Consider the following 13,118-nt stretch of genomic DNA (forward strand, 5'->3'; position numbering starts at 1 on the left):
TGCCTGAGTTGCACCTCCCTAGGGCCAGCTCTGCTCACAGCATGCATTAATACTTTGATTCTTTGCATGAGCTGAGTATAATTGATAAAATAGTCGAGAATACAAATTTATAGAAGATAAATCATAGTCATGGATAACGGTCATGCCAGCTATTTTCCTCTGTTTCCCATCTCCTTTCATTGGTGTGACTTCATAGCCTTGTAATCAAGGGGTCCCGGGTTCGATACCCTGTGGAGGCACATGGCATAGTGGTTTGGATCCCACTTTAAACTGTAAGTCCAGTCCCGATTAGCCTTTCTCTACATAAAGTGGACTTAAAACAACAAATCAATCATTGGTGTGACCTCATTTAAATATATAAATTATAAAAATTGTGTTGGGTGTAATCAGGGCCAGATTTAGTGGATGGGGCCATAGACCCCTCTCTTGAATATGCTATTAACAGAAAGTATAGCTAGTGACTTAAATTATCTAAAATATTGTAGTCATGGCATTATACAGGGAGGGTCAAAAACATATTACCACTGAATTGGATATGTCGAGGTTACGGTTAGTATATTTTTAGGTATTTATTTTCACTGCAATTGACATATGTGTATGTCTCCTCCGTAGCCGAGCGGGTTAAGGCGTTCACTCGTCTTGAGATCGTTCGCTGCGGGACGGCGTAGGTTCGAATCCGGCTCTGGTCGGAATTTATTCAGCCTACGTATAGGGCCGGTGGCGACCCACCATCGTGAGGAAATTGGGGAGCTCCGAGTGAGTGAGCGTAATCCGGTCACGGAGATCTACTATAACGGCTGGGGATACGTCGGGCTGACCCCCCGACTATTCCAATACTGGTTGAAGATCTCCACGCTTAGAGGTGACGAAGGAAAGCGTGGGAGGGAGACCGGCAGTCGGTAGGTATGCCTAGGCCCTTCATGGGCTGTTGCGCAACGGATTATTATTATTATATATGAATGGTGCAAAGTGTATCTCAAGGATATCAATTACATATCAACTGCAGTCTCCATATAACTTTTCTCCCATAATCACTTGCAAGGCCCTAACTTATCCTCCCTTCAAGTTGCCACATAAGTGGTAACATCTTTTTGGCCCTCCCTGTACAAGACCTGTATTATATTGAAGTTGTGAACTGCCCACGCACACTCTTCTTTTTACCCCTTCACACACACACACACACTTTCTTTTTAACATCATCTCCACTGCTGCATAGACAACTTGGCTACCAAAATGACACAAATAGAATGTTTTTTGTTAACCTTTCTGCTTTGAGCTGTAGGTGCTAAAACCTAGAGTTAATTTTCATGGTTCAACAACAAAATCCCCAAGCTTTTTAAATGGTAGGAGACGGTCCTTGCTACAGACAAAAACATATAGGCCAAACATCGGATTCTATTCTTTAAATTAGGCACAGCCAGGCTGGCTCGGTAGCTCAGTGGTTAAACAATGCCATAGTATGCCAGAGACCCAGGTTCGAGTCCGGTCGAGCGCTGAAAATTCTACATAGGATTCTATTCTAGAACAAAGATGTCCAGAATCAGGATGATACTGTCAGGCAGTTCTTTCAGGTTTGCACACACCATTTGCCCCTCACCCTCCGAACGTCCATGGTTCTAAGCTATTTACCAGCATTTTTTCCTTTTCTTATCATGAATCATCAATAGTTTTTCTTTCTTTCATTTTTGCGAAATTAGGTTTGGATCCCACATTAGACGGTAGATGAAGTCCCGATTAGCCTTTCTGTGCATAAAGTGGACTTAAAAACAAACTCAATATATTTTTTTTGAATTCACAATGTTTTATGTTCTAAAAGGACATCTGACTATCATGCAGGACTTCAAATCTCAGGTGTTTCTGTTAGTGTTCCGGCTTAAGTTGCGCTGGGACACTATACACTGCAAGAAATTTTCGTGGGTTTCAGGTCATAATACTGTAACATCTATTGATGGTTCACCATACGTTCATTCTGCTGTAATTTTACCATGGGAGAACTGTAATCAAATTGAATCAAATCTAAATTGCAAATAATTTAAAATCTATTGTTGAACTATTATGACAGAGTTGCAAATTGATACTTTAAATGAAACAAATGAAAAGGCTCGTCCTCATTGTTGCGATTTACCCAAGACGTAGAAATGGAATGTAAAAGAACGGCAATACAAGGAGAGAGACAGAGACATTTAGACACAATGCAAAGCCATTGGTGTAACTTTGCGAGGCAAGGAGGCGCTTTTTTAGTTTTTATTAAAACTTAAAAGTTAATGTTTTTTAAAAAAAAATATTATTATTCAGCTCGGACCTAAGAAGCTAAGTACAGAGTATTATTTTCCTGTAGTTTACGGTTATTACAAGCATAAGAAAACAGTTTTTCGTTGTGACGTTTCAGGAGAACACACGCTCCCTTCATCAGACATTTATTTTCATTTTGACTAAAGATACAGTTATAACAATGGTTATCAATTTTTTAAACAAAAAGAATCCGTTATATAATGGATGTTGTCAATGTTACATTGTTGTAATATAGCAACCTAACTGTGAAAAGAAGCAGTCTGTTTTATTTTTATTTCAGATAAAAAAAATGTCACATTATTTTTTTATTTAAAATTATGAATCCCAAATATCATCAGGTAATTCAAATTCATCATTGTTTTCACAAAGTCTCTTGATGTTTTCTGTTACATTAAATTTTAAAGATGATGGCTTACTCCATTTGTGAAAAATAAAACTCCATACTGGATCTATGTTACCATTTTCATTATTTAATTTATTTCAGTGTTCTTCTGCAATGCAAGCAATTAGTAATGAGTATTTTTTATGATTTCTCAAATAATAGTTATGTAGCAAAATAGTCCTGGACGTAATTTATAATGGGTAGAAAAGTTTTTGGTTCTGCACCCTCAAAGTTAAGCCCGATTCTGCCTCCTGCCACCCCTGTCCCAAGTTACACCTATCCGTAGCCCTGTAGCCAGAATTTTATTTCAGGGGGGAGAGGCGGTTCACCACTTATCAGCGCTGCAGCGACGTAACAATTAAAAAAAGCAGCAGATTTATAAACCAACGCGAAACATTTGTAATCCCTTCTCCCCCTTCGGCTATGCGCCTGTCTATGCGCATAGGTATTTGAACTAGAACATTTTGGCCTGGGATTTTGTTTCGCATGTAAATAACATTAAATTTACGTCGTGTAAATCAGTGTAATGGGATTTCCCCCACTTACATCCATAATTTTTGGATTAACTGCAAAAGATAAAACACGCGAACTGAATTTTTTTCCTGTATAAAACTGTAGTACGTTTGTGCTGAAATTTATCCACAATATTTTGACACAGCCTGCCGGAATGTTGCATATCTTACATCTGGCAACACTGGCCCATGTGCGAGAACATTCAAAAATAACCAAACGTAAACAGAGTTCCGGATGAAATATTGCCAAAAAGTTTGCAATATCACACGGTGCACACACACACACTTGTTTGCATATTGTCTTAGTTCCAGTTGTTAATTCGTCACTTACCTGCGTTCATGTGGAGCTCCCGACGCCTAGGTGCACTTTGCTGAAATTGTGGACCCGAAAAGACGCGAGGCGGGGTCTTCTATCCTACCGTGGAGGTGGGAAGAATACCTTATCGGAATGATTCACATTTTGCGAATATTTCTTTGAGAACGTGTTCGTGTTGAACTTTATCAGTGCGATCTTAGTGTCATCATGTCTTTAGGGTTGCATAAACAATTTTATTCGTGTAATAACCATAAGGAAAAAACATTTGTTGCCCGCAATCGAAGATGTTGTGGGTGGGAAATGGCATTTTGAGTTAGTCATCAGCTCGTCTCAGCGTTCGAAGTAATTCCGGCGCTAACTGGTAGATGGGGCTGGGCCACTTCGGTGCAGTGCTGCCACCTTGTAAAGAAAAGCTGAACTATGTGTATAAGCAGCTGTTCCTTACTGACGACTACGAGTGTGTAGGACAATTTCAAATTCTTCCGTTCCACATTTTAAATGTAGGGAAAGAGATTGTTAGGAAAAATTTATCATCTTGCTAACGTAGTAATTCCATGAATTTAATTGTGGTTTTCTGCAGGCTCCGTGAATGGGGGTTCTTCCGTGAATAAGACTTTCAAGAAATGTAATATCAGTCTTCACCATTATTTGAAAGTTTTTCACAAACTTTAGTCACAACTGGGAGGTGGTCATTAGACATACATGAACAGTCATATGTTATTCAGTTTCGTTATACTATTTAATTTTCGTCGTAATATCCACATAACAGTTTATTTTTTATGGAGTAATAAGCTGTTATTGGCATAATAAGTAATTGTAATTTTTAGATAATGGAACGAAACAAGGGCGTTCCCGATGGCTTAGTGATAATGCATTGGCCTTTTTAAATCAAGGGGTCCCGGTCACTAGCCTATATTTTGTTGTTTTAAGTCCACTTTATGCACAGTAAGGCTAATCGGGACTAGACCTACAGTTTAAAGTGTGATCCGAACCACTGTACCAAGTGCCTCCACCGGGTATCGAACCTGGGACGACGACGCTACCACTAGCCTATCTGATCATGAAACTGACTTGAAACCAAACAACGGTTAATTTGAGAGGTAACTTGAAATTAAAAGCATGAGTGTGTTGTTAATTGAAGTGTAAAAATATTAATTAATGACTAAAAGTTGCACAACCCTTTGAGATTTCTTGACACAGTGGAAGTACTACGCCTTATTATCTGAATCCCTGTTGCTGGGATATTTTGAAAAGATGAGAAGACACCCTTTATTTTTTTTAAGTATCTTGAAGACGAGGCTAAGCTGTTGCTAGTCCTTTTCCTTCAGTTACAACCAGAAGCTACTGTGGTCACTTAGTGAATTTTTGCGGCATTTTTTGACCTTTTTGATGGAGTAGGTTTTTTATTTTTTTTTTATTTTCAAGCTTATTTTGCTTATTTATGGTTGATTTCGGCCTCCCTGATGGAGTAGTGGTAACGACGTCACGATGTAATCAAGGGGACCCATGTTCGATACCCGGTGGATGCACATATCGGATCCCGCTTAAAACTGAAGGTTCAACCCAATTAACCTGTCAGAAAGTGGAATTAAAAATAAACTCAATTTCTTGATGTTGATTCGTACATGTTCGTATTGGTTTCTCTCAACATTCTACGAGCCTTGAGAATGGTGTGGTGTGGGCTGTAGCCAAATCCTGCTGAAACACTCCGTCACCACCAGGAAACTTTTGAAAACTTGATTCCAATAATACATAGGAAGTTTCCTGGTAGCGACGGATTGTTTCAACAGGATTTGGCAACAGTCCACACCTCCAAGATCACAAAAAAGGTTCTTCGCCCAAGAAAAACTGACAGTGCTGGACTGGCCTGGTAATTCGCCAGACTTAAACCCTATTGAAAATTTGTTGAGCATTCTCAAGGCTCGTATACGCAAAATGGACTGCTCTACAAAAGTTAAGATGATTGAGAGTATCCTCAAAATATGACATCAGGACACAGAATTAAAGAACATGTGCAGTAAACTGATTCCATGTGTGAAAGAGTGAACGATGTTATTAAAGCTAAAGGATGTCATATCTCCTACTAAAATGAAAATAACATAGTCTTAGCTTCGATTTAACTGTAATACAAACAAACATTGCAAGAAAAGTTTGTGTATCTGTAGTTTCCCTCAAAAGAAAAAAGAAAATGTTCATACTTCAATGTTAGCACTCTTTTATCTCTTTGTCCCAACTAATTTGCACAATACTATACAATGAAAAATAAATATTTTGCTTCGGTTCAGATACAAAGGGATAACGTTGACGTGAAAGAGTTAACGTTGTAGCAGGGTATCTACCAGTCAAAACGTTGTAGCAGGGTATCTACCAGTCAAGAAATCAACAGGTAGGTCAAGAAAGTCAAGATATTATGGTTTTGGTCAAGAAGTTTTGCTATTTTTTTACAGCATAGTGAACTTACATTGTTATATACCTGTACAGGGATTTGATAAAATTAAATATTTGTAAATCTTAAAATTGAATTGAGTTGTGGTTATGATTTGTTCACTTAATTTCCTCAGAATTACGTTCTTGTATGCATGAAGTTTTGTAAAAATATTAAGTAACGTAATATGGTCATTCTCCGTCTAAGATGAAATCTGAAGAATTAATTCTTACAAGCATTAATAATTATAATTAAAGCAATGCTAAATCTCTTGTTAAAGTACAGCTTTAGTTTTATCTTAACCGGCCTTGTGGTAAATGTTTTCATTGAATAAAAATATATATTTTCATTATTTTGCTACTATGCTTAAGTACGGGGCGATTAAATAAATGTCAAGAAAAAGCCAAAAGAAGGTAAAGAAAAAGTCAAGGAATTGGATTTGTATTTTTTAGACACCCTGTGTAGGCGGCTGCAAATAACAATTACCATTCCACGTATTTATTATACAGGGTGTTTCATAAAGGAGTTTACAACTTTGTAATTATATATATATATATATATATATATATATATATATATATATATATATATATATATATATATATATTCACACGACTTACAGAGCTGGTTTTTGTGTAATTTTGTAGCAAAATAAATCAAGTTTTTACTCTATAAGTTAGTAAGGTTCAATGTGGCTTCCAACGGTAATTTGGCAGACATCCCATCTGAAGTCGATTTCTTGCCAAACCCGCTGCGTAACTTCCTCAACTGCAGCGTAGATTCTTGCTCTGAGATCAGCGAGTGTAGCAGGTAGGGGTGGTCTGAAAACTTTATCCTTGATAAATTCCCAGAAGTAAAGTTGAAGAGGTGTCAGGTCCGGTGAACGAGGTGGCCATGCAATTGGCCCACCTCGACCTATCCACTGATTTAAAAAGCGGTCACTGAGGAAATCCCGGACGTTGTTGAGGTAGTGCGGTGGTGCGCCGTCTTGCTGGAAGTGAATTTGCAAACTCTGCAAACACTCACTGGAAACCAGTGAAGGCAGCCATTTTGGTACAACTGTCGCTAGCACTAACGGTGGTGTGATTCGGAACTAAGCTACTACGTGATTCAAAACGTGATGTATTTTGCTAGAAAATGACACCAAAACCAGCTCTGTGAGGCGTGTGAATAAATTTACAAAGTTATAAAGTCCTTTATGAAACACGTTGTATTTCCTTTGGTGATAGTAGTGGAAACCACTAAATGTTGAATTATCACAAGTATATGACTCATTTGTCATGTATGAAAATTTTAAGCATACATATTGATATCTAAAGTAGATGTAGCTCCTTTAAAAAAATTGCCACTTTTTAAGACATTTATTTCCGAGCCCCTTCAATGATGTATAACTTATTGACATGATGGATCTTGTAGGCTTTTTCTGAGGCCGACCTTCGTGGCGGAGTGGTTAGCACAGCGCGCTACGACGCCAGGAGTCCTAGGTTCGAATTCCGGCCTTTGCAATGATGTTTTGTGAATCTCTCTTCATAAATTTCGTCATATCACTCATCCTCATCGTCACGATTAGTCAAAAGTGGCAGAAAATCGAAGTAAAATAATAAACCCAATCAATCAAGAGCTTTCCCGATGGCGTAGTGGTAACGACGTCAATGTGTCCCGGGTTCTCTACATAGTTTCCAATTACACTTGAAACTGTAGGTCCGGTCCGATTAGACTTTGTGTGCATAAACTGAATTCAAACTCGAAAATCAATGAAGAGAAAACAATCAATATCTTATATTGATTATGTTTCAGTTTCGTGTTGCATTATAAAACTTACCATTTGTTTTAAATGCACTAAATCATGTCGGTGATCATATTTATTTTAATTTTCCCGCTTCCTCATTGGTCATCGTATTTATGATCTTGATGTTTGTGAATCATGTACTCCAAGTCTTGAATTGGTACTTTGGTATTATGTCACTCAACACAGAACCCGTAATATGCGAATTGACACAAATTTGTAGACTCCGATAACACATTGAAATGCATAAGGTACTAGTGAAGTATTTTTGACATCACAAAATATACTCAGAAATGTACAAAAGTGTACTTTTTACCATCTGCTGTTCCGTATGATGCATTGAAAATTAGATCAATTTCATTTCAAAGAATCCAAAGTTACACGTTTGTGTGAATTGATACATGAAAAATGCATCAACCTTAATTGATGCATTTCTAGGGTTGCTACGCGTCTGAAAAATCTGGGAAATGTCAGGGAATGTTGCAAATTTACGTGCATTTTGGAGTCTGCAAGAGAAAAAGTTGCAGTTCACTTCCACTTCTGGATTCGGTTCTTGTGATTCCACTCCCAAAAAATATTCAGTTTAGAAACTTGTTTCTTTCGTTCTTATGATTCTCAATTTTGTGCACAATTATGATTCCTTCGAATTTGTGTAATAAATTTTCACTTTTATAATACTAGATATTAGAAAGTAAAACTTGCATTCCAGATATCTGATTGATAACTAAAGTACATGCTGTGTACTTATAAATGTTGTTTTTATACTGTGGAGATCTGTTGTGGTGAAATAATGTACCTCTGTTACCTTAGCCCGAAGGCTAGATGCACCCGATTGTAGCACCCAATACATTTTATTCTGATTGTAATTTTACATTTTACTCTCCAAATTTTCACGTGTTCTTGTGTGTGTAGAATGAAATTTGCTAAAAGGAAGTTGTCAAAGTGAGTATTCATTATAATTAACGGATTATATATTTAATTGAAAAACACAAGGTTCAAAAGCAAAAAATCATGATGATAAACGGGTCTGGAAAATTTACATTTTTGGACTGCAAAACCTGGAAATGTCAGGGAATTTCATAATCATAAAATCGTAACAACCCTGATTTCGAGTTCTGTGTGAACATGGACAGAGGAAAATTATATTAAAACATTCATTTTTTTAAAAAAAACTTTTATTTCCACATTTGTCAAACCACTTTACTGCCTGACACTCAAGAATATCTTTGAATAATATCATGACAAAAGCTATTGGGAAGTAACACGGTCGTTTGAAAAAAGTAACATACATTGAATATTAATAATACAAAAATATAGAATCAAGTATTAACATTGCACTTGTCTGAGTATTTGTACGTGTTATTCCCATTCGAATTGTGTTAATGAATTCCTTCAGGGTAGCTTAATGCACAATGACGTCACATAATTCATAATACGTCTTTCTCTCGTGTGCTAACACTGAACATGTCCTCCAGCAGCTTTAGAGATGATACCCGTTTCTGTTTCCCTTGTCCTTGGGGCATAAGCAAACAAACAAGGTACGTTTCGTTTCCTTGACAACATTACGTAAAGCCATGGTAGATGAAATAGTTGAATATTTGCCAGAGTTCATTTCTTGCACACTCTTTCTCCTTTCTCAACATAAGCATCGTTTCTAGACGGAATTTCAGAAGAAGTGTTGACAATTTTGAATCTATCTCTCTCTCTCTCTCTCTATCACACACACACACACAAGGGCTTCCGGGTTGGATACCCTGTTCAGGCGCATAGTTTTTCGAATCCCATTTTAAACTGTAGGTCCAGTCCCGATTAGCCATCTGTGCTTAAAGTGGACTTAAAGCAACAATTGAATTCAACCTCGTCACCTAGGTGACCAGGTGCATTTGTTTTATTTTCGATGTAGGCACCAAAGTTCCCGGATTCGTGTTCCGGCGTGGACATAATATATGTCACGTGTTCTGTGTTGTTGTCCTTTCATCCATTTTTAGAGCGGCCTCCGTGGAGTAGTGGTTAGCGCATCGCTCTACAACACCAGGGGTCACGGCCTCGACATGGGTATTCTTTGTGATTCATGGGTATTCTTTGTGATTGTCCCTTCATCAATATCATCTTCGCTCATTCTCATCGTTGCAATTAGCCAGGAAGTCGCTGAAGAGTGACGCAAAATATAAGAAATATAAATCTCTCTCTCTCTCTCTCGCACACACACACAATTTAACGCTACATATTCGTTCATATACGCCTGTGATGTACAATCTCGGCCATTTCTGGGTTGTAATAATCCCATTAACTTTCAAACAAATCGTTGCAACTCATAAGTGTCCGTGACTCTACAGTCGTCGGCTAAGATAACAGAAGGCAAATGTTTTTTGTTCCTGTTCTCCTGCAATTACTTTTGCCGTCGGTTGTACAGATGCAAGCTCATCCCTTGTTTTCGGTGTACAGTCACGTGCAAGAAAAACGAGACACGTTCATCGTGAAATACTCTCTTCCTTGCATGGCGCAATCTGTGTTGCATATTTCTACGGCGATGCCCGAACTTACAGTTAAAGAGATGCTATTGAAGTTCGTTTATCGCCGTAGATTTGGGCAACACACAATGAACTCAAGCAAGGCTTTCAGGATTTAATTTTTATTGCGTGTAACTGTACATGAAATCAAACGCATTCTGGGTCATTGATTTTGAAAACAACCTAGTTGTGTGCGATAGCTGCAGTGAAAATAGCTAATCCGCCTTTGGTACAACGTTAAAGGCATTAACTATCCATCATTCCCTATTTACTCTGGCAAATTTTCGAAATGAGTATGTACTACTTATATTACACTAAATATGTGTCAAGTGGAATGACGCCCGTGGTTTGTACACTTGCATAAATTATCCGTCATATAAATAAAACACAAGCACAGACGTTCACACTGTAAGAATACACTTAAAGAGGGAAGTGCAAGAGATGAAACAGTCATTTTCTGCTTCTAAACCAACATTTGAACACGCTTCCAGCGCGATAGCAATAGTTCGCTGTCGCTAGTAATCACACAGTGGATATCACAGGCACAGTCACGAAAAGTTTTGTAGTGTTTTGTTAATGCAAGCGCGTTCCTCAATTTACCTTTGCACTTGGTTCTACGGCGTGGTCCATAAGTTTAAACACGCAGGAGAGAGAATTACAGAATTGTTCAAAGCGCCCGCCATTTTGTGTCATACACAGTTGAAGATGAAATCACCCCTCTTGCAACGCGTTACGGATCATAGTCGCAGAAATTTGCTAACAGTGCTTCTTTAAGATGGCAAATTCTCTTAATTTTGACCTCGTACAGGTTTTCAGGTGGCACGACAAATAAAAACCGAGCAGAGTGAGATCTGGGCTCCTGGCTGGCCACTTCATTCCATCCCCGGTGGGAAGCTGTGTTACGGCAATGTCGCACTGCCAGCACACGATGCGGAGGGGCACTATCCTGCTGAAAACACCTACGGGTCCAGACTTATCTTATAAGTAGATACATGCTTCTTTGGTGTTTAAAATCCCATTGGCATCGGTTTCAAGTTTGCGATGGAGCTGACGCGCCTCACAGGACCTTTAAGGTTCTTCTCGATGTCCTCCAAGCTCTTGCCCTGAGTTTCGGGAACACAGAATATCACAAAGAAGAGTCCGACCACGAGGATTATTGCGAACAGCCAAAACGCACCGTGGGTGCCCAACAGTTCGATGAGATCCATGAAGGTCTTGGTGACCCCAAACGTGCACGCCCAGTTGAAGGAGGTAGCAAAAGCAGCCGCCGCACCACGAATCCTTGCCGGGAAGATCTCGCCCATCATCAACCACGGGATCGGGCCGAAACCCAGCGAAAACGCCAAGACGAACAACATGAAGCTGACCAGAGGCAGCCATCCGTACTCGCTGACGTCAGTTCCGGTGTCCTTCAAGTAGAAGTACGTTCCCAGGGTGGTCAGCGTGATGACCATGAAGATGTCGGAGATGTAGAGAAGGACCTTGCGCCCCAGGCGGTCGATGAAGATGGTGGCGATGAAAGTAGCCACGAAGTTGACGATCCCGACGATGATCGTGCAGAGGTTCTCGTCCAGCGGGCTGCCGGCGTACTCGAATATCATGACGGTGTAGAATATCACGGCGTTGATGCCGCTCATCTGCTGGAAGAACATGAGCCCCAGCGAGATGAAGAGTGACTTCATGTTGGCCGCGCAGAAGAGGTCGCTGAGCTTAGTGGCGTACTTCTGGGAGAGGATGTGGGCCTTCTCGATTTCCGTAAACTCGCCCGATATGTCGGTGTCCTTCCCTCTCAGCCACTGCAGTGCCTTCCTGCCCTGTTTGTGTTTGTCTATAAAGAAGAAAAAAGTAGACATGTAGTCCCGAAACCTGCGAAACTACCCTAAATCTAAGTGACAGTGTTGTCATACTAACTTATTGAAGATTGTCCACAAAATATCCAACACACAGAAAAAGAAACTCATTAATTGAAGAAGAAAACGTGCATAAAAATTGTAGTTTCAAGCTAACGTCAGATTCTCCCCGATTGCCTGGGTTCGAATCCCGACATAAACCAAATCAATCAATCAGTCGTCGCCTTGTAACCAAGGGGTCTCGGGTTCGTTCCCCGCTGAAGCCAAATAATAGTTCGTTCGGATTCCACTTTAAACTGTAGGTCCACTCCCTATTAACCCTTGTGCATAAAATGGACTTACAACAAAAACTCAGGGTCTAAATGCATCAGATATTGCACATGTACCAAAATGCGTTAAGTATTTCGTGAACTTTCTTCCAAACAAAATTAAATTATTTTGAATTCTTGAAGTTAGTTCTGATAGAATAGTTTCCTTTGATGGAATGCAGAAAATAAAGTTTGCATAGTGTATTGATATGAGACATTTTGAACTATCTCTTGGAGAGAACTTATTCCAGATCTTTAGCAATAGATTAACGAGAAACGTATAAATGCAAGTATATACATTAAGGTGTGATTCAAGAAGGAAAAAGAAACATTTCAGTGTGTGTCTTGAGACCTCCTAATGCATCGTTTCAGCTGATAAATTAAAAATGAATCGTATCAGGAAGTTTTGATCAACGACGAACCAAGAAACAATAATTAAACACATGATCGTATGAATTGATATATTTGAAGTGCATAATGTACTCTTAAGTTGGCCACTTCAGGTACAATTAACCGTTTAGACTTAGTTTAATTACACTAAATAATGTACGTAATATTACGGTGAAGGCAGTGTACAATCTACTGATGGTTCACCGTTAAGGCTCGGCTGGACCTTTGGCATTCGAATGGGCGAATTTTTTTCAAATTTTCCTCTCCATTCGAAAAACGTCTTGGATATTTAAAAATTGAAAAATTACATACGCTTAGAATTCCTTCTAGAGAATTTACGTGAATTT

General features: G+C 38.9%; 2 protein-coding genes across 4 annotated transcripts in view; one reads left to right on the forward strand and one right to left on the reverse strand.

Annotated features, from left to right (window-relative positions):
- The window catches only part of Roc2 (Regulator of cullins 2), a 126,728-nt gene that overhangs the window by 5,720 nt on the left and 107,890 nt on the right, over nt 1-13,118 (forward strand). The gene's annotated exons all lie outside the window — the stretch shown is intronic.
- The window catches only part of LOC145982005 (facilitated trehalose transporter Tret1-like), a 71,243-nt gene continuing 67,001 nt past the window's right edge, over nt 8,877-13,118 (reverse strand). For all 3 annotated transcript variants that reach the window (XM_083115543.1, XM_083115541.1, XM_083115542.1), the window contains exon 6: nt 8,877-12,051. In XM_083115543.1, coding sequence (XP_082971669.1) covers nt 11,231-12,051 — 821 coding nt within the window. In that variant the 3' untranslated portion in view covers nt 8,877-11,230. The remainder of the gene's footprint in view (nt 12,052-13,118) is intronic.

This window comes from Lepisma saccharinum, chromosome 30 (assembly GCF_977018435.1).
Source record: "Lepisma saccharinum chromosome 30, izLepSacc3.1, whole genome shotgun sequence".
Lineage (NCBI taxonomy): Eukaryota > Metazoa > Arthropoda > Insecta > Zygentoma > Lepismatidae > Lepisma > Lepisma saccharinum.